Source organism: Pavona decussata, unplaced genomic scaffold (genome assembly GCF_977016875.1).
Source record: "Pavona decussata unplaced genomic scaffold, jaPavDecu1.1 SCAFFOLD_102, whole genome shotgun sequence".
In the NCBI taxonomy this organism is placed as follows: Eukaryota; Metazoa; Cnidaria; class Anthozoa; order Scleractinia; family Agariciidae; genus Pavona; species Pavona decussata.
In genome coordinates, this window is record NW_028145517.1 from 7,317,176 (window position 1) to 7,339,852 (window position 22,677).

The following is a 22,677-nucleotide window of genomic DNA, read 5'->3' on the forward strand; positions in this document are numbered from 1 at the left end:
TCAAAGCCCCCGCCTCTTTACATAATTTAAGACAGTTTATGGGATATAGAGCACACAAATACTGGGCACTGATTGGCTGAGTGGATGTGACCATTTTCAAAGTGGTCATAGAGCTTCGAGCACCGATGAGAAAAATATCAAGTGATTCCTGTCGAAAAGAAAACAAAACATAAGACAGTGGAATAAATGTGATGGAATATTTTAAGCCTGGAGAAAGAAAAGAAAAAAAGGAAAGAAACACCTGGAAAAAAATTGGCCAGTTATTTCAAGTTTGCCACCCAGTTTCATTCTGACAAATCCCGCGAGAGTAAAGGTAATACTTTCCTTGCACTAGTATAGTAATAATTATCAACAAAACTAGAGCATTTATGTTTTATTGATACAGAAATAGTTTTTTGACTTTCCATGCAAGCTAATACTAAAAAATCGTGAACATTGCTCCTTTAACATCATTAATAAAAGCAAAGCTAACTGCTAAAGCCAAAATGGAGATTAAGTATACAGGCCACTATACAACAATGAATCAGATTGTCCAACTAAAATTACAATTAATTGCCATTTGTTTCCTCGTGCTATTTATAGGACGACCTTATTTATACTTTTAAGTATATATACATAATTTATTACATACTATTAATATTAATATTAATATTAATATTAACGATGCATAATATTATATTGATTTATTGCATACATTATATTCAGTAACTCTAGGGGCCAAGTATAAGTGCCTCGCTAGAAATGGGAGAATTTAGTATTTTATCAATAGTGTTATTAGTATAACATCTGAAAAAAAGGGAGTAGTTAAGCGGAGTAGCTCCCACACAAATATGTGAAACTAATATATTTATATACTGCACATATCACATAGTCTCATGGCGGTTTACAATTCTTCTGTGGGGTGAGATCGGACGTCAGCATGTAAAGGCGCCACTGGCAGCTGCTATCAGTCCATATTTTGATCTCACGCATCAATGTGAAATACAAATAAAATCAGAGATAGAGATAGACCACCACACCGGGGACTACGCCCCCTACTTTTTTCGAACAGTGTGTTGGTTCTTTAATGTCCCTTAGGTTATTAGGAACAAGTGTTTTGAGAGGGGATGTACTTTTAATGTCAAGCTGTACTCAAATGACTGACTTTCTCTCTAATGCCCAGAACGATTTATAAGTCTAAATTCCTATTTATGAATCTAAAATGATTTTAAAACAGAAACTATCATGTTCTTGATCATGATAGCACAACGCGGATATAATTTCTTGATTAAGCAATTGAATTAATATCTGGTTTTCATTTTCTCAAAAAAGCGGATTCTTTGACAGTAGGTACACCGAGATCTACAAAAAATTAACTCATCTGCTGGTTACAATTTGAAAGGCGTTAATTTGTTTTTTAATGTTAAAGCGCTGAGTACTGATGTTTTAAAGCGCAACCATTAAAGGGAAACACCACTCTTGAAACAAATTAAGTGTTGGAAAAAGTATCTTAATTTCAAAGCTTGCTTGAAAAAGCGTTCTTGAAATTTGGACTTTATTATCACCTATTTTCGCTTTTAAATTTTCTGCCTGTCGCATTTTGGATTTCATGGTATCATAAGGTTGTCCAGTTATTCTACACAAAAGAACTTCTGGTGTGAGTCGTTTCCTTTAAATTCTCAGTTTGAAACGCCATGTTGATAGAGCTAAGAACCCGACTCTCTAAGGAGCGAAAGGAGTAATTTTATGCTACATTTCCGCTGCTAATATCATGCTCGGTTACTAGCGAAAGTTCCCCGCTAAGTGCTCTCAAATCTGGGCAACGCGCTCATGACAGTTTCTTCCGTAACAACAGATTCTCTTACGGGATTTCCCAGCGGGTTTTCTGTTGATTGCCCGGGTGTGTGTTCTCCTGTCAGGTTTTCTCCTCTCTGTGGCTCCTTTGAACAATTTACGATACTCACGAATGCCTTCCTGAACTTCTTCATTTTTAAACTGTACAGAACTGGATTTAATGAGCTGTTGGTCAACACCAACAGGAAACTCATGTCTCGAAGCCAATGAATTGTAACGCAATCACACGCTGAACAGAAGTACATGACGTAAATGAATGAGCATGAGGGGACGAAACAAAGCAAGAATACTCCCAACATCAGTAGATACAGCTTCGTCAGTTTATTTTCCAAAACGGCTGATTTTTGTCTTTCAGAATGTTGGTTCGACCCTTCGTGCATGACACCGATTTGCCTCGTTCTGTTTCGCAGAGATTTAAAGATCCTAGAATATGAGAATGCCAGGACGCAAGCTGTAGACAGCACGGCAGTATTGGCAAAAACGAACGCGAAATGGATGAAGCCAGTTTTTATATACGCTAGTGAAAGAGCTACGGATATTAGCCACACAAAGATACATATTTTTATGGTTGACGCCGGGGTAAAATGGGCCTTATACCACAGCGCGTGTGATATCGCCAAATATCTATCCAGCGAGAGTAAACCGAGAGTTAACACGGAAGTGGTACATGAAATAAAGTAGCTCAGATGAGTAAGGTAGACGGTAAAACCCTGCACGTGACCACCACGAACTTCCTTAACCACAAAGTAAGCAGCCATTGGATCGGTTATAGCGCCTGCGGTCAAATCTGCCAGTGCCAAGCTGGCTATCATAACAGTGAAGGGTTTTCGAAGCTCTCTGTAAGGATCTTTATACACTGCAAACAGCACGAGGGCATTCCCTGGTATGGTGACAATAGAGAGTAACAGAGATACAAACATGGAGATGTAGGACAGATGAGTTGGTGGTGCTACAGTATCGCATTCCATCCTGAACTTGTCAGAGCCTGTGAAATGATATGAAAATCAAAAATGAACGCCGCGAGCTGGATTCACCAAGCCCTAAAAAGTTAAGATGCATCCTAACATAGTTAATTGAGGGACTGGTTATGAAACTTTGCCTTGAAAACAATGGTGCTGCAATTTATGTTGGAAGGGCCAAGACAATGCACAATCCTTTGTTTGAATGTTCACACTACAGTTGAATATCTTAACACGAACGTTTCTACTGGTCAGTTGCTCCAACACATTTCAAAATCTATTGTCGTCTGTGCACTGTCAAGGCCAAAAATGTTAACAAAAACATATAACAAAGAAATTTGTCAGGCTTCATAACCATTGCATATTTTATTAACTATGATCCTAACTATTGTTTCTTAACAATAGACTATTGTATTCCTAACAAAAGACCTTTGTTTACTAACAATACTTAGGATACATCTAAACTAGTAGGAGGGTTTCGTAAAGCTCTCCTCAGGACTTATGTTGCAACATCACTTGCAACATTTCCAAAGCTTTAGGAATAGCATAGTTATGTGCGGGACACACAAACTGCAAATTTGCTGCGAACCATGTTTAGTGACGGTTTTAAGCCTCATATTGTAAACCAGTAAATAATTTCGAGCTTATAGATGAGAATTGTTGAGCGTATGCACCCAATGCAAAAATGGCTGACGTTTTAATATTCTTTTGTCTATATTCAAATTAGCCTCACTAGCCTCACTCAAGGTAAAATATTCTTTTGATTTTTGAACTCAAGAACGAGGCTCGTGAGGCCAATTTGAGTGTAGTCCAAAGAATATCAAAATGGCAGCCACTTTTGCATTGGGTCTATGACTGCTTATATTTTATTGCAAAAACAAATCATGCAAAGACTGGTGGTTTTCGAGAAATACAAATTCATACATAGATTGTGTTATTAGTCCAGAATAGGGGACGTCTTAACCTTCAACTCAAGAATGCAGAAACAAGTTAAGTAAGCTAAAGCGATCTTTAAGAAAAAGTCTTCAGGAGAGAAATCCGTTTCCTCACTTCAAAGAAGTCTATTTGTATGGATCGTTATTATTATAATGTTAAATTTTGATTACAGACCAGGTGACGAAAATCAATTATCACCACTGGTCGGGAGAAAGCAATAAAAAATGAATGAAAAGGTCTTACTTTTAAAATAGCGAAGATGAAGTTCTGTCTTGGATTCAGGAAATTTTACAGACGTTTGATTGATGGAGACGAGCAAAATTCCAATCCTCATTGGAGAGTTCTGGGATTTTTCTAGGCAATTTACTGTGATTTGACAGCATTCCAGTTTTATGAAGTCAAGTGCTATTCTGGTCAGAATCTTGTAAATGTTGCCCAGAGATCAGAATAAAGTTGGGTGCTTTAAACCTAATTTTAAATTTGTGGGTAACGTCCTACTGAAAACCACCGAGCAGTACACAAAGTCTTTTTGAGGAGAAAATTCTGCTTCTTTTTGATGGCCGGGGGTCAAATCCAATGATTCCTACAAGTTAGTCCTTTGCATTGTTGACTGTTTGCAGTTAGCAACAGGAAGCTTTCATGTCCGACGCAGTTCACATTGTTTGTCTGTAATTCATTAAAGCTTCAAAAAAGAAATTGTTTCTGTATGCCAGTTTAGGAGCGGATCGTATGCATTCAATTTCAGGACAAATTTTCTTTATTAAATTTAAAGTCGAGTTATTGCACGTTGTTTCCAATGACATAAACAGTGACTTTCATCTGCATTTTCGGAGTTTTGACAAACTGCTAGCATACAAAGTAAATCTTAATTGTACACACGCGGTCTTTTACGATAACCCATATTTACAGAAGCATGCGTAGTCGGAATTGGTTTTTGCCTCCAGTAAGATAGCATGTGTCCATAATTTATTGCATTTGCCATAGGCCGCAGAGTTTTGCTATTTACAACCTGGTTTTAATCAAATATACTTCCGAGTATAGCAGGGAAGTTATCGCACATCTAGCAAATGAAAATGAATATGCTTAGTAATACTATATTAGCTGTTGCCTTAAAACTATTAATCAAAACTTATAAACCATATACAATAATTAGCTTACACCCTTTTTATTTCGTGTAGTTACGCCCATTTTGACTATTTTGGGGGCTGCAGCTGAGCATTACTGCTCTTGACAATCTTAGTCGCAACGCAGTCTTAAACCATTTTAACAATCAGTTTGAAAAACTGAAGCAAAAAATGTTACCCGGTATACGTTAAACGCACGCCATTGCGAAAATACTGACTATGATGGTGTCGAGACTAAGCATATATTTAAGCAATCGTTTATTAAGATCAAAGGCGAACTCATTTGGTCGATTGTTTTTGTTTTAGTCTTCAAAGCAACTTTCTTAATGAAGTTGAATCCTTACCGAATTTGTTTGGCTTCAGTGCTGCTTTCAGCCCCAAATTTCTCAGTAAACAAACAAAAAAATATTGCAAATTCAAGACAGTGGATCATTGAATTTATTCACGAGGAAAATTGCACGAAATCTTTCTTTGATACAAAGTGGATAGGTTTCGAATTACTTTCAACTTTCAACTTTCAATTTTTCCCGCCTGTAAGCTCTTCCTGTGCTGTGAAAAATGATTTAAGAGAAAAAAATAAATGCCCAATGTAGTACCTCAAGGAAAAAATAAATGCCAAAAATAAATAGATAAATAAATAATAAAAAATAACTGTAAATGCAATACCTCAATTATTAAACGTAGCTTACGCGTTAGCCAGGTATACTTTTCCCACTTCAACAGCCCTACATGTTATTGTGTCCAATTTGAATTAGGCCAAGAGGACTGAATGCTGCCATCTTTTGCTTCGAGAGCGAACGTGATTCCTTACCAGCCGTCAATACACTGTTGTGATTACCCGTCACAAGTCAGCTGTTGATCCAAGCTACGAATTTAAAACCAAATTTCAATTTCAATTTTAATTGTCATGTCAGCAAGTAAAGAAAAGGAGGACAAATAAACTGATTTAGGCTAAGACTGGTGTTATTTGCATTGCCTCGCTTTGTTTAATCAACTGTACTGCTCACTTAGAAATAAGAATACGTACGACAGTTTTCAATATCCACACCTTGCACGGTAGAAAATTGGAACTCTATACCCTCGCTGTGATCAAGCGTAAGGGAGAAAACCAATTGATCCCAGTTCACGGCGGAAAGATTATTTTCTTTTAAACTTTATCAATAATATAAAATTCTGAATGAAAATGGCTTAAAAGCAATTTGAAAAAATTAATTAAATTTATAAACTCAGCCAGGTTGATTTTCCCACGCATACTAGCTAGCGATGTTAGATTGATAGAAAGATACGTACCCTACAGCGGCTTAGGCCGACTGAATTACGATAAGCTTTTACATCTGTTATCATACTGAAAATACTACGGCTAAACTGAAAAAGGCTAAAAACTATCTACATGCAATAAACCTTGCAAATAATTGTATACCAATGCCACTAGCTAAACTGGATTTAAAAATTTCATTTTTAAACATACTAATAGAATACAAAGCTAAAGGATCGATCGAGTATCACTAGTTGGCACATCTGGAGGAACTGCGTATAATAAAACTGTTCTCAGTGAATATGTTCGTTTTGCTTTTCGGAAACTTTTGCGTTTTTCGTGATCTTTTTGCGAAGGCCGCAACAGTACATGTACCTTGTGGTGTCCATCAGTTGACAATTCTTCAATCAGATGGGCTGTCAAAGCTGTTCTACCCGCGTTTATATACAGAGTTGGCAGATTTAAGGCTTCTAATTTGGACTTCTCTATATATACGGATAAATCAGGAAAGATAACTCGCATCGCGTGCTTTTGTCAACGCTTTTGAAAGCTAACGCATTTACTCCAAGTATGAGCCACTACTGGTAGGGGAGTTAAATATTTATGCTGGCATCATGCATTGCTTAGAAAATTATGAAAAAAAAAAAAAAGATTGGTCGGCCGGTATTAGAGACAAGGACGAGTTTTTGGATCTTTGAATTGATTTGTTGAACTGCAGGCTTGCAGATACGGAGGGCTAAACTAACTAAATGGACGTGTCCTCCTGAAACTAGAGAAATTGGTTAAATATTAGATATTGGAAAAGGGGCAAAAATTCCAGTTTTGATAAAAAAATATTTAAAAAGTAAATTTTTATATTGCTCTTGCTTTTGATTTAAATTTTCAAATAACAACCGGCTGATTACTAAAGTCTGGAGCCTTAATAATGATCGGTTGAAATCTAAAAAAATATAAAGTGTTTATAAGGGGTCTCAACGTCAAATGTATCAGCAGAAAAAGAAATCGGCCGACAAATTGTAACGCGTAATTTGGCAATGTAATTGAATCTATTAATCAGTACAAATTGATCTTAACTCAACAGCTTTTTCAAAGTGCGTCGGAAACCAAACCGTGTAGTTTGGCGAACAAATCAGTCGCACTAGTTTTTGTCATACGCAAGAGACAATGGATTTTAAACATTTTTTGACGAAAGTGAACATTTTTTTGTTCTATAGTACGGCTTGGGCCTAATCAGCCGATCAATTCAAACCTTCAACATCCCCGGGCATAGCGCGGTCATTCAGCCTTTTCCCATGCCTGCGGAGTAGAGCATTTGAAGCGAAAGGCCTTCCAGTGGGTCCGGGATTTGAACTTTACCTAGTTGGGTGTACCCAGAGCTTTTTTCTTGCTTGCGGCGAGAACACTTTTTCGACCGAAGGCCGAACACACGAGCGGCGAAGCTGCGAGAAAAACCTCTGGTCAAAACTTTCAGAATCGCAAGAACAGATTGCAGCCTTAAAGGGACACAGTCACCTGGTGCACATGCGCATTAGATACCATTTCTTAGCTGATTTCCATATCACACTTCATCCGCAAGTCTCGCGCTGAGAAGCGCATCCTTTGAAAAATCGAAGCAAACCTTGTCGAGTCGAAGTGTTTGCCAGTCAAAATTATTATAGTGATTATAGACCTAATGTCATATTAAAACACTCATTTTCTTGATACCATGGAGACTTAACTGATCAATGGACTTGTCCAGGGAAAGCCAAGCGTCAACAAATATACCTCTGAAGTCGAAGAATCATTTAATTGTTTATTTCGGTATCCGGTCGTGTGAAAAATTATCTTAGCTGTTTCTACGTTTCACAGTTTTTGCATAAGAAGCAAATTGAGTTCAAATATTAGCGAATCGCCTGAACTGCAGTGTAGCGAAACGACTTTGTAGCGAAACTACCGGTAAGCTTTATTTATTTCTGCTTTCAATCATATATTTTGCGTTTATTATAATTTCGTTTCTACAACTTCTCCGTTATCTAAATTTAGGAACCAAACTCATGTCACTACAAGAACGCTTGCTCGACCCGTAGAAAACAAGGTTCTAATAGAGGTTTTCCTTGTCAAGGAGATAATCGACTGTGTAGCGAAGCTTGTCTTCGTCTGAGCTCCAAACCAAGCAGCTAATAATGACGCGAAGTTCGAATCGTTTACGAAGATTCCCTCCGCGGACGAAGCTTTCGCCAGGTAGAGAAAATGCGATTTTCCAATTATATATAATGGAGATTTGTTCTCCAGGGTTTTTGATTGATTTCTCTCGTTTTATTGTTCAAGGGAGGCAATTTTTTTCCGCCCGGCGCCTTCACGTTTCCCACCTCTTCTTTTCATGTTCCGTTGGAGATGCGATCCACACTGTTTTTAACCAAATATGATAAAATAATACCATAGGATGAGCAAAAGCATACTCAGAAACAGGTTTCCAGTAAAAGATTGAAAATCCAATAAAACACTGGGAAGATTGAAGCGGATTTAGATGTATTCGACGCGTACTTTTGATTTCGGGTTGAGGTGGACGTTTTTCAAAATTGACAAAACTAGTGTCCAGGTCAGCGCGGTCACAAAGGTGACTGTGCCTCGATCCATCATAGCTTCATCTCACATTAACGTCAAAAAGGACAGGACAACTCGTTCTATTGACAAATTGGCTTTTACGCGGTGTTCAATTCTTGTCGACCAATTGCAGCGTCTGTTAGATTCAAATTCCCTCATGATCAGGTGGTCGTTGGGAGCCAATCAGCTTTCTAGTCCAGAATCTGGACTAAACAGATTTAACTAAGATTGGCCCGGCGCTGTCAAAGCAATAGTGCTCTGGTCCAGAGGCTTTTCGCGCAAACCGAAACAAAAGAATTGGCCGAAACCGGATACCGCGCATGAAAAGTCTCTCAGTACCCAGGGTAGGTTGGTGGGGAATTTGACACCTTATGGACGAGTTCAAGGAGGAAAATGCGATTTTGTTAACGATTGCTTCATTAAACTGGGCGGTATCCACAAAGTTTGCAGTGCTTTCGAACGTATTTATAGAAAGCTTGATTGAATGTGAATGAACCAATCGACAACAATCCATATTATATTATATATACAAAAAATTGGAACATTATCCTTTGGCAAGGGGCATTTGATCGTCAAATTCGGCGCTGGCGTGGGTGTGAATTTGAGCAAGCCAATTTTTAAATATTGATCGACGCATAATTGGAAGGACATTGTGGGTTTTCTATGCAATAAATTTCATTGCCTATTTCGTGATTCTGGAAAACAAGGAAAGGCACAAGTCTAAAGGCTACTTTATTGACATCAAGGCAATAAAATGAAACAAGCTTAACTGGTTAACTCACTATCAAACAAACGAAGCTGCTATCACAAGTGAGTTATTCCACTGAGACAGATGTCTGCCAACGTTAGATGCATTCTCTCTACTAACAAAATATTGATTTCGAATAGGCTCAAGCTTCACAGGAAGTTGGCATTGACAACCTTGTTTTTCTAACCTTTTAATGGAAAGTTTACTTTGCCACTTTGTTACCGGTCACCTGTTTTTAGTATTCGTGTAAGAAGCTAAAAAAACTTATTGCATTTAATTAAAGAAAAACAAAAAAGAAAAAACGGTTCAGTTCTTTTCATCACTCTACGGATTGCCCACCACTGCGTTTTCTGTAGAAACCGGCATAGATCATAAAGGCGCGTCCTAGAGCAGTATTCAATTGAGTGTCGTAAAAGTCACTTTGGTCAGTCAGCTGACGCAGACAGCGAAAAGAACAAATCAGAACAAGAAGCAAATGCTTGCATGCAACCGGCGCCAAGCGCGGGAAAATGCGTGCGAGCAAGTCACGATTGGTTTGGTTATACTTCTCATTCATTGTTTTAAAAAGTGGCGCGGTGTTTGCTAATCATTCACAGAGCGTGGTAAAGCAAGATCAAAGCCAACGAGAAATTAATTTCGACACTTGAATGAAAACTGCTCTATTAACGATAGCCATCAATCTCTGCAGAAAATCCTTAACTCTATTGGTTGATTGCTGTCCCATCGAACCAAATCTTTCTTCCAATCTTCACGTTACTCTCTATTTCTTCTCCATCGATTCCAATAAACTTGATGGTGTACCTGTTCCTCTTCAGTGGATCGGTGATTTTCCCGTCAATCACTGTTGGCGATCCAGAGATGTCAGGTATCTTGACCACAAGACCGTGCCTGAGTAACAGGTCTTCGTCGTCCTCTGCACCAACTCCTTTTGGAATGCTATCCAGCTGCACAACCTATAAAGACGTTGATTCAAAAGTAATTAAAGGAAAATAATGATTCCTTTGCAAGTGTACCCTTGCCGATCCTTAAATGCTGGAACTTGAGAATGATGTATCAATCAGTAAATGGCACAGGCTTACTCCACAGGCTGGAACTTGTTAATAGTCACTACGTTTGAAGCAGCTATGGGTGCTTTTGAAGGTGTGTTCCCAGCCGTGATCACTCATAAAAAAGTTTCAAGACAATGCACATCCCACCACAACCATCATCATCGTCATCAACTTTATTTTAGTCTTTGGATATAGCTAAGGAAGCTAACGACAGACCGGACACTAAACAGAACGTTTTTAAAAAGAGGACATCGAGTCAAGTGTGAGATATGTTTTGGATATTTCTAACTAGTTTTATCTTTTGCAGTCATTCAAGCTTGTCTAGAAACTTAGAAACGTTTATGAAAAGAACGGCTCTATTCCTCGAGTTCATACCTGGAGGAAGTCTGGTTTCTTTGTTGGAATGTGGAACAGAAAAGCATTTTTCTTGTTTCCGTACATAAAGTATGAACTGAACTCTGGGTAGTCTTCATCGTCAAAGTGCACAAAGCGGGGGACGTCCACCACCTTCATGTTAGCCGTCATGAAAGGTTTGCTTCCGTCAGAAGGCATTCCGACGTAGCAATCAAACTTCTCCGATTCGTCTCCATACTCTGATTCTCCGAAGAAGACATCGTGGAGGTTGCATTTAGCTTTGCTTCTGAAGACAATTGGCGGTGGCTCGAGACTTGTCCTCTCCAGTGCGCTTTGTTGCTCGATGTATTCTTTCGCTTGACTGTCGGAATTGAACTTCAATACGGCAGCAGTTGCATATTGCTTGGCTTTATTATTAAAGTTGCCAGCATAGTAGACAACCACCCGATTTTGATCGTCGACAACGCCTGCGCTCACAAAGTCGTGGTGGGATTTTGGATCTTTGACCTGCAATAATATATAGCAAAACATGACTTAACATAACTGATAGGCCGTAGTAAAACGAATTTCTGTTTACCTAGCATGCATATTGGCCAATGATTTGTGTTTAACTCCTTCTAAAACAGCTCTGAGTATTTATTCAAATTAAAATGACCGTGTACGTCACTTGGCATTGTGCCGGTAGGATAGTCTATTAGTGATTACATTTACTTTCAGGGTTAGGCTTAGGGTTAGCAAAAAACGGATCACCGTATTTGCTGCCAAGCATTGCGCGCGCGCGTCCTTGAACAATTGCAAGCTGTAGGAGAAAGAGAGAGATATTATGCAGAGTGCTTACCGTTCCAATGGCGCAAAGAATGGTGTTCCTCATTACAGAAGCTAAGTCGTCCAAGAAGTCAGTGGACGTTGACCAAGGATCCATGCATGTGGTGATGATAAACTTAACGGAACTGTCGCCCTTATGGTTCAACTGAAAGAAAATCATTGGCATTTAAGAAGGAGTATCACGGAGTTACCGATCTTGCAATTGATTGTTGATACAGTTTGACCCCTGAGAAATGCAGATATGATGGCAACGGTGTCTTGAAACGTTTTTATTTCGGTCAGTGTAAAATGCAGACTGCAGACTGCAGACTGGGGGTAAAATGCAGACTGAACACTGCAGACCAGGGGTAAAATGCAGACTAAATTTTAAAGACTATCTTTTTAAAGTTAAAACACTCGAGGACTGTACTCATGTTCAATTCGATCATGGCTTTGTACAATGAACTCCTGGATCCAATTTAACCGTTTTTTGCTTTCCTTTTTGCCATAAAACTGTCATAAATATCCTTTCGATCGGCCCCCACGTTCGTTTGCCATGTTGTTTTTTTTACTTCACAAACCGCAATTACCGGCTCCCGGGCGCAACTTCCGAGCCCACAGTAATTTGGCCGGCGGTAAATATTTTCTGTAACGCAATCGCAACGCAATATAAACTCAGCGATCTACGATCGAATTGAACTCGAATTGAACTCTTCTGGGCCCTGTCTTTTCCGTTGGAAAATCAAGTTCACTTCAAAGCATTCGGTTTGCAAGTGACGTCATCGCCGTCATTAGCCTGCGAACGGCAGACGTATTTCCGGTCGTACCTCCGAAAAATAACGTCTGCGATCTCGAGCTCGGAGGTACGACCGGAAATACGTCTGCTGTTCGCAGGCTACGCCGTCATGAAAGTTTTCTCAAAGGCTTCTTTTGTTTGTTCCACCGATGTGGCCGGCTCTTCCTTGTCCAGTGAATCTGTGGAATCTGCAGGTAAATTGGCTACAATTTCCACAAATTTCAACATTGAAGTAAAAGACGGACCAAAATGAAAACAATTCTCACGATTTAAAATGAATGAATACTTTCCGGGATACAACTTGCCCAACCAAACAAAATTTAATTTAATTTAGTCTGCATTTTACCCCTGGTCTGCAGTGTTCAGTCTGCATTTTACCCCCAGTCTGCAGTCTGCAGTCTGCAGTCTGCATTTTACACTGACCGGTTTTTATTTATAACCTCGTACGTACAAAATCTGTATGAATATGTCTTTCATGCTCCATTTTTATTTAATTTTCTTTCTTACCCCCAACCTCTTTTTGAATTGCTTCAATGCAGAACTGTGTTTGTGGTGGAGCATGCTTGAGGCTGTCACAACCATCGGGATTCGATGAGCAGTTTGTTCGCCAGAGGAATGGCTGAGGTCTTGAAAAATAGCCATGTTGATGGCGTTACAGACATCCACGTTTTTGTTGTCCTTGAGATTGACAGTAAAGCAAGGCACTAAAGTGTCTGGACCAACTTCTTTTAAGTACTCCATGGCTTCTTCATCCTGTGTGTTAGAGATCAAATTGCAATAAAAGAATGAATTCTAGGTATTTTCCAATAAACTTGCTTCTCATATTATGTATTAAATGTAAGCGACCGAGAAAACTGTATAACAGTTTTCGATTTTAATTTAGTACTCCTAGCCTTTACCTTTGCAAGTTCCTCGTTGCTTTTCCCAAGAATCCTTTCTTTGATAAACTGTTTCTGCTCATTTTCGGACATACCCTTCCATTTTGGAAGAGGCTTAGTGGTTTCAATAATGAAGTTGTCATCCTCCTCAGGTAGCGTCACCCAAAGACAGTACAGCATTTTGGCAGTGTACGTACATTCAGAAAGAATACGACCGTACCCATTCTTGTGGAGACCAATAACCTTTTTGAAAATAATTAAAAATACAGTGTTAAACTAGTCCTTGTAGCCAGCGTAGCTAGCTAATTGTTAAACGGTATACATACTCGTGTCTCAGAAAAAAACTATTATTATATATCTACCCAAAATTTTTTAAAACTGGTGTCCGATGATGAAATTGAGTGCGCTTCGTGAAATGACACCCAATCAAACTGCTATGGCCCCGAGAAGATTCAGAAATTCTGAACATTGTTATTATTGTTTTTCTTTTTACTATTGTTTATAATAATTCCGCTGATAACCAGCTGGCCGCAAAACCGGAGAAGCTGGCAAAATGGATCGAAATCCGCAATCATCGTCGAGCTAAGCTGCAGTGATCGACGGTGGTGTAAAAAGTAACGGTTAAACGAGTCTTGAACTTCATGATCAGAGTTCGCATTTTACTGAAAGACGCAATAATTAAATCAAGTTACCCGATTTGCCAGCATTACAGCTGCGGCCGCTGCTCCCGGTTTGGATCCCTCCAGTCCAATATCCCCAAGAGTCATGTCACCATGGTAGTACACCACACTCGTGGTGATTTGAAGGAAGGTGTTCATCTGTTTATCTCTGTAGCAGATTGCTCCCGCTGGGTATGGGCAGAAGCCAGATTTATGAGGATCAATAGTTATGGTGTCACATTGCTCGATAGCTGTGAGCTGATCGTGGACATAGTTACTGAGGTACATCTGGGGAACAAAGCCTGAGTCTTCAGGGGGTCTTAGGTAATGGGTTTGGGGCTGTTCACGAAGCATGCTGCAGAAATATCCTCCCCAGGCTCCGTCAGCATGGATGGCAAAGTCGAGACCCTGATGAGGACAATTGAAGCCTAGGTTCGGTATTGCAATACTATTGACTGATAATGTTTAAATGACAACTTCCATCTATTGCCTTTTAGCTTTGTGTTTTAATTACAAACCGAACTGTATGACGTACAAAACAAAAAAAAAACCTTCTCACTTGTTGAACCACTTCAACATTTACATAAATAAGAAACAAATTTACGAGTTTGTTTTATTTATTAGCTCACCTTCTTGCTGAATTGTTTCCGTAGTGTGACGATCTCAGTCAGTGGATCAATGGAGCTTTCCTCGGTTGTTCCCATAACAGCAACTACCGCAACAATCGGAATTTGTTTCTCCAAATGTTTCTCCAAAATGTCCTTCAACACTAAAAGAACGAATTCGAATAGTTTCCTTAAGAGTCGTGATGTTGTACTGATTTTTAAGTTCATCATATATGTGAATTGTAAGGTGACAAACACATGTATGATTATTTTTCTTAGCTATATTCTTGTTGAGTGGAATCACAAGTTAGAAATTTGAAATCTTACAACGGTTTTTAATGGGTGTTCTATAGCATCTCTTCATAACTTTAAAAATTCGTCCCAAACTGTGTCACATAGCTGTAAATCGCAAAGTTTCGACCATTATACTGCTGGTCTTCATCAAGTGATGGTGTCGACTGGCTGTATATCAATATACAAGTAGCACAGTGGTTGATTGTAATTGGCAGTACACGTTGGGATCCACTCCCATGTGGCACAATCATTAAAGTTAAATGAGTGACCAACTAGGCGCTCAAGAGGGTACAACTAGCAGATTGAGACAGACACAGATTCGTGATTTGTCTTACCGCTTGCATCCATTCTTGAGTTGTCATCAACAGCTACTGGAATAAGGCTGTTCTTTCCCATTCCTAATACAGTCACTGCTTTCGTAAAGGAAATGTGAGCCGTGCTGGGAGCCACAACACACGCCTTCTCGATGAGCGGATGCCGACGGGCAAACTCTGGTGCTCCAATGGATTCGTAAAGGTAATCCGACATGACATCCATGAACTCCCCATGTTCCAGTCCCGTCTGGTTCTCAATGTCAGTTGGCATACCAAGAATGGAAGCGGTGTCAAGATTCAAGAGTTCCCATTCAGTTCCGCTTGTTAGCTCAGCTTTCTTACCTCTTTGGGGAAAGAAGACCTTAGACACGAAAAATAGGGATCAAAATTTGACATTTGTCAGTGAGTTTATTTTGATAACTTTATAGCCCTATTTATACCGGGGTGGGGTTTGATTCCACTCAGACCAATCCCCCATATCGCCCAGAGAATTAACTATATCAATGAACGTAAAGGTCCAAAATGGTTTGGTTGCCTTATACCCGGATCATGAGCAGATGATAACGGGTGCTCTTACAATGAAATGGCTTAGCTGGAGTACACCATTTGTGCTATCGCTTTTTTATGTCACAATTTGCATGCATACATGACATTCAAACCTACAACTGTTTACCTTGGATGAATTGTTTATTTTCATCAAGAGTTTACACACAAGGTCTCCGAAGAAGAAACAATATCGAGGAATAATATCAATTATGATCTCGATACTGTATAACAAAAGTTAAAGATATTTGAATACCTTGTAATCCTTCGCCTTAGACAATTTTTTCTCTTTCTTCAATGCCCTCTGCAAACCCAGTGGGAAAAACTTCACATTTCTTGCCGCCCAAATTGCTTCAATATTGGCGATTGTTCCTCCAGTCACCAAATGCCCCATACTCTTTTCTCTGTCATATCCCATCATGACACACAAATCGGTGCCAACTTCCAGTTCAAACGAGGTGGTGACAGTAGAGGCCTCTGCTGCGCAGTTGTTCTGATTGTAAAGCAAGGCGCAGATGTAACCAAGATTGGCCGGCATTGCTGTATCCCAGTTGACATGACCCTGTAGGACAGTATAATTAGTCAGGGCCGTACATAGCGGGGGGAGGGCAACGGGGGCAGCTGCCCCCGCCAGGAAAACTGAATTTTTTTTCTAAAATAGTGTTTTAGTTTGCTGACTAATTGACTGAAAAAAATTTCCCGTTAACATGAATTCAGTGTGTTTTGTTTTCTTTAAAGGTCTTATAGGCAACTTTCTGTGTAGGGGTGAAAACAAAAACTTCCAACTAGAAACACTTTCTGTAAACAGGAGACCCCTGCCGGAGGGTTGTGCGGAGTTTGTCCCCACAGACAAAAAATCCTAGGTATGGCCCTGTTAGTACTGAATACACTCGTAGTTGAAGAGAAAGGCCTTCGCTCGCTCTTGAGGGAGCTATCTTAAAATTAAAGGCGTCGTGACCGAACGATTTATAATCGACCGAACTGAAGGGCTTATAATCAGGAAGACCCGGGTTCAAGTCTCGGTCTGGCAGCTCCCTGGAGTTGTTTCTTAGCACCCCTGAATTCACTCCTCGATTGCAAACAGCCAGCTGGTTTTCCTCTTGTTTCCTATTATTTGATGGTGTGTCTGTACTGGTTGGGTGGCTACATGGGCTTCTACAATAAATATTATTTCATTTAATTTCACAAGTTCTTTGGACAAAAGGGAACAGTAACGCGTAAATTATATTACCTTGTATCGGCAGCTGTAGAATGGTACTGAATTCTGCATCTCCTTCTGAAGAGTTTCCATTTCGGTTTTCAGTTTATCCATAGCGGTTTGATAAGCTTCTGCATCGCGAACTTCATCAGTCACATATGGAGGATCGCAAGGATAATATCTGGATAGAAAAGAAATATAATTCAATAACATTCACTGTCGGTTTATAGATGCATTCCTGAATTGACCGCCAACCAGTTAGATCCGTTACGGTTGGCATGGTTGGAAGAGCCAATGGACTCCGTGCAAGAGGGAGCGGGTTCAAAATCAAGCTTCACCAACACTCAAGGTCTTTAAATAACCGAGGAGAAAGTGCCGCCTTTGTAATGACATCTGCAATTAGATAGACTTTCTAATATTTTCGGATAAAGACGATAAAACCGTAGGTCCCGTCCAACAACACTTGTTCCCAATAATCTGTGAAACGTTAAAGAATCACACACTGTTCAGAACGAGTAGGGGACCATAGTCCCTGAATCGTCCCCAGTAGTCTCTCATGGTCGAGAGGAGAAGCGCGAGAGAGATGCGCTCAGGGGAAGATGGGAAGATCCTTCTCTCTTTCTTTTTCCCATCGTCTTCTACGTTGCGTTGCCGTCCTAGTCTCCTCTCGACCGTACGATATCATAAGAGACGACTGGGATCGAGTCAGTCGTAGTCTCCAGTGGGGTGGTCTATCTCTTTCATCTGTCTTTCACATTCATGTGTGGGTTGGGTGGGTAGGTGAGATCAAAATATGGCCTGATAGCAGCTGCCAGTGGCTCCTTTACATGCTGACATCCGATCTCATCTCACAGAACAATTGTAAACCGCCATGAGTCTATGTGATATGTGCGGTATATAAATGCACTGATTACCATTCCATTCACTTTTCCGTCAGATTTCAGTAACAACCTGAAATTGCTGTTTGTAGTGGATTCCTGAATTACATCACTGATGTGCTGTTTTAAGGCTTTTAGGAGTGCTGGAATATTTTTTTTTAAAATATCTTCCCACACACATGTCAGGATAAGGTATTCAATAATCCCACTTCAAAACTTTTCGGGTGCGCATTTAAAAAGAGAGGCCATCCTAGAAAATAACAAGTGTTTTGAATTGTCCCCAAGAACATGTTAGATATTCTTTACAACCTTCTTAACTCAAAGAATTATCTGGAATCCTACTTACATATGGCGCCGGAACTTGATCTGTGAGTCAATAGTCTGAGTCACAAGATTTTGAAACACGTCTCCATTTTCTGCCTTGGGTCCCATGAACCAGGCTGCAAGAGCAGACCACGGCTTGTGACGGCCATGAGAGAGATCACGCTTTGCGAACATGTTGTTTTGATGGTTGTATATGGAAGCTGGGCTAGCCACGCGCTTTCTCTTCGCTCCTGCTCCGCCAGCTTGCTGGGTCGGCCTTTTGCGGTGTTGAAGCATTTCTGCAGCTTAAGAATAGCATGGAATCAGCCCAGTCTAGTGCTCAAGGCGATCTTTTTTTCTTATACAACAGAATGGATTAAAGATGTCACATAATCCTCAGTGTTTTTGTAACTTTTTTTTTTCAGTTATCGTTTGATTTCAATCGAAGCGCGGATTTCCCTCCGAAAAGTTCGAGATGTTAACAACCAGACATAACCAATCAACCAACAAACACTTATCCGGAAATTCCAATTTCACCCGGAACACACGGATGCTTTTAAATTGGGTTTCTCGGTAGAAAGCTCTTTGGTTCTCCGTTAGACTTACCTCAAGTCGCCTTTTATTTTTGTCCGCCAAAAAGCCTGATCAACGAGTGACAAAGTGGGTGAACAAATGGTGTTTTTTTACATGTATAAATTGATGATCAAAGACGTCAATGAGTAATCAGCTGATTAGTCGATCGGGGCCCGGTTCTACGAAAGTCGATTAACGCTAATCCACGATTAAAGCTAACCGAAGTTTTCATCTTGTTCATAATGGCTAATTTTAAGCTAACGGCGGTAAAGAAAAGCTTGCGTCAAATCTGAGGGACAAAAAGTATTTTGAAGAATCCTTATTTATTAGTAATTAAACTCGAATCAAAGTTCAACTAATTCAGGATTAAGTTAATCAGGCTTTGATCAACTGGGCCCTGATTGATTACTACTGATAACCAATGAGTAATCGATAACTAATCGAAAACACACATTTTCATGGACCATCGATTTCTCATCGATTAGTCACCGATATTATTGATTACCTATTGATTGAGCAATGAAGGCTTGGTTAAGTGACAAGCGTCTAAGGTTCAGCCACCTGTACCTCGGCCAAAGTTAATATCGTTGACGTAACGTTCATTTTAGTCATATTCTGTCATAACTAGGTGAAATAATGTCACGCAATGACACCGACGGGTAGTTCAGTAATCATCACTGATTAATTAATGTATGACTAATCGATTACATCAATTACTAAGTTTGTGGGCTATCGATTATTCCGTCATCGATTACTCATTGATTATCAGCATGAAATCAATGAACGAAATCAGCCGATCACCAATCGATGACTGCTGACTGTATGACGTAAACAAAGGTACTTAGGTTGCTGGTGTTACAGTTAACAAAACGCCCAGAAAACGCCCCTTTAATTGTAGATTCATGCTCAGTCGATCAAAATTTAGAGAATTCGACATTTGAAAGTGCTGCCGTAATGTTTTTAAAATCCACACCTACGTCTTGAGCTCACATAACGTTTCAAACATACGGTCATTTGAATTTTCATTTTATTTATAACTGTTGGTTGTTATTAGATTGTTTGTATCATGTCAGTAGCGTATTAAACTCGAATAAGCTCACGTGCGATACTTTCAATTCGTTTCCTTCAAAATTATCGTTTTCACCTTGTTTACTCTTTGGTCTTACGAGTAAACTGCCTCCAACCTATCGCGTGCTTGTTGGTGGCAAACTTTGTGTTACCTTAAACAATGAGGTAAGGAAAAAAATGCTAATTTCTGCAAAGGTATTATTCATCTCAGTTACATCGTATTTGCATGCCCTAGGGTGCCAACGATAACTCAGACAAGAAAGAATGCCTTTAAGCTATCTAAGCTACGATTAAGCCCGCTGGAGACATCTTAAGCAATCATGATCCATCTGTTGTCACTTTTAAAGAATACATAGTAAACCTTAATCACGTTTAATGCCTGTTTCTAACTTCAAGTGTGCATGGAGCCCATTGGTGTGCCCATTCAGCTGAAAACTTTTTATTACAACGCAGTTTCAACTTTTGAGTCCGTGGATGTTGATATAAACGAACTTTGGAAAATTTCTACAACTTAAACTCAGACATGAATAATGCTGGGTTAGAAGGGATGTCCATATAGGCTGAGCGCCAATGTAATATTTCTTTAACACAACCTGTTCAGTTTAAATTTGGCTACTGTACGACGCTTGGTGCAAAACAAGGATCAAAAGACAGATTCCTTGTTTGGCTAGTATTATTGTGAATGTGGCTTAACAATGACAAGCCACCATACAGAGTCGCCTTTATGGGCTGCAAAGTTTCTTTATGATTATATTCATGTAGGCAGTCGGTAAAAATTAACTCTGGGGTGTAGATTAAGTTAAGCACTGAGCGTCTACCGAAAGCACCTTGTTCTTAGAAAATTGACTGCTCGATTTTATTTAGACTTTTATGAAAGCTCTCAGACTGTACTGTGAGCCACTTGGCTACGTTTGCGATCCGTTCAGTGTACACATACCTATTTCAGCATCTAAATTTCACCAGTTGAATAGTTTTACATGCATTATTTATTTGCCTAGCCGAGGAAACATAACAATTATTGAAAGCATTTGCCTAAACTACAAAATATTCCCTTACTGATTAATTTGTTCAACACGCTAAAGAATACGAGTGTCCGACAAGCGTGACTTAGGCTGATCAGTTTCCCGCTCGATAACTCCTTTTTGCAAAACGAAAGAGCCACATAGCATTTTCTACCATCTTGTTTTACCTCTTACCTTACACGTAACAATCCTCGGTTTGGTTAGTTTTATGATTCCAAATACTGGAGATGCTATTCAGCTCGTGGCTTGTTGGTTCAACAAGTGCAGAGCCTGAATTACAAGCGGTAATTCAAGCGAAATGAGCAGTTAGCTACTGCCTTTCCAAGAGCTCTACTTTCATTGGTTCCTTATAAACACTAGGTCTAGTTCTATTGTTTTTAGGCAAGGGGCGTTGTTCAAACTACCGCGAGGCTCCTGAAGCTCTTTTGAATCACTAGATCATTAACATAGATTACAGACAAGTTTAATTTCAATTCGTTTACATAGACTATTGTTCAATACTCTTGCACAGGACGTAATTATTCGCAGAAAGCAAGCAAGCGAGCATCTTTATACAAACTTAACCAGATTGTCCTAAAGGCTAGGGTGCTAAGATCTGAAATATCCTGTCCACGCGATCGGGTGCTAAGCTATTACTTAGAAATATCGGCGACGAAGGCACAAACGTACCCAAAAAATTCATCACATGTAATCACAAGCACACAAAAATACCAATGCATGCCATTTCAGAATAAACTTGTTTATGTTGCCTCAGCTGAGTTGTCTACAGCCATTATCAAAATTCTCGGCTGTCCATTGGCTGAGGATTGCAGCGGAGGAAGCCAGTAATTGTTGATTACTGACTGCCAGGTCAGGGGTGAAGCTGGCGAGATAATGGCTAAAAAAGAAAACTGGCTTGGGGTCTAATATCCCACATTAGTACGTGGCTCGCTGCACGACCGAATAGGGCGGGTCATTAAATAATGTATTATCTATTGCACTGGCCAAAAGCACGCATCAAAAAGATTACCATTTTCATGCCTGTAATACGATAAAATGACGAAAAAGGTCGAAGATAGACTGTAAAAATCTACTATGTGGAAGAAAACCAGATGAATGTGTGATACGATGGAAGCAATAAAAACTGAGAAAAATATACATGAGAACAACAGCTTCCAAACGCCCACTTGTTGATAAGGGTTTGAGTGGTGTGCTTAGGAGGCCAAAATGAGGTGAGCTTGGAGCAGGCCAATATTATGCCTGCTTGTTTGATAACTAAGTAATTAGAGGCCTTTAGATTCCTAGTGCGAGTTCGACTACGAGTTTTCGCTATAGAGAACGAGCGAGCACGAGTAAACTAGTGTCATTTTGGCGGGAAAACGAGATAGCCGTCGTTATATTACGAGTTTTTGCAACAGACAATGGGCGCGCGCGAGTCAACTAATGATTTGTTTTTTCAGTTGCCGTTATTTTGTGGTACGCTCTTTTGGTTTGTAGTTAGCGAGCCTTAGATATTACACTTGAGGATACACTACATAACTGAATAAAAATAGCTCGGAATTTTGTTGATCTTATTTTAAAAAAAAAAAACAGAAAAATTGAATACACTGAATAGTAATTTCTGCTCTTGTCAGGCTTGTTTCAGTACACAAACGCAGCATGCGAAAAAACAAAAAAAAAAAGAAAACAAAAATAAAACAGAAATGACCTGGAGGCATGTTGCCAAATTTTCATAAAGAAAGAATACAAAAGCTCTTTATCTCGTTGTTTACTCACGGCTCAGGAACCAGTCTAAATTGTGTAAGTGGCCATGGTTCCCAAATCACATCCGTCCACCTTTACACCCTTCCTGTGTAAAAGCAACTTCTTCCCCTATTGTATCACACAGTTGATGCATTCACAGCTTTCTTGTTGGTAGAGCA

The 22,677-nt window shown here is 39.6% G+C and overlaps 2 protein-coding genes across 3 annotated transcripts; both read right to left on the reverse strand.

Annotated features, from left to right (window-relative positions):
* Positions 1 to 390: 390 nt before the first annotated feature.
* On the reverse strand, positions 391 to 3,441 carry LOC146472008 (histamine H2 receptor-like). Its single transcript, XM_085120880.1, has one exon. It carries the CDS (start codon positions 2,799 to 2,801, stop codon positions 1,779 to 1,781), a length of 1,023 nt encoding a protein of 340 aa, XP_084977006.1. The 5' UTR covers positions 2,802 to 3,441; the 3' UTR covers positions 391 to 1,778.
* A 5,964-nt stretch (positions 3,442 to 9,405) lies between these two features.
* Positions 9,406 to 21,087, reverse strand: LOC146472009 (uncharacterized). Of its 2 annotated transcripts, XM_085120564.1 has the most exons (13): positions 20,951 to 21,041; positions 19,787 to 19,906; positions 18,157 to 18,418; positions 16,966 to 17,113; positions 15,991 to 16,296; positions 15,213 to 15,552; positions 14,608 to 14,747; positions 14,012 to 14,386; positions 13,341 to 13,562; positions 12,949 to 13,194; positions 11,680 to 11,811; positions 10,863 to 11,348; positions 9,406 to 10,391 (listed from the first exon to the last, which is right to left on the reverse strand). In XM_085120564.1, the coding sequence occupies exons 3-13, from the start codon at positions 18,408 to 18,410 to the stop codon at positions 10,140 to 10,142; spliced, it is 2,901 nt and encodes a 966-aa protein (XP_084976690.1). In that variant the 5' UTR covers positions 18,411 to 18,418; positions 19,787 to 19,906; positions 20,951 to 21,041; the 3' UTR covers positions 9,406 to 10,139. The 2 variants fall into 2 exon arrangements, with proteins under 2 accessions (XP_084976690.1, XP_084976689.1); XM_085120563.1 differs by lacking the exon at positions 19,787 to 19,906 and having other exon boundaries at positions 20,951 to 21,087.
* Between the last annotated feature and the right edge of the window lie 1,590 nt (positions 21,088 to 22,677).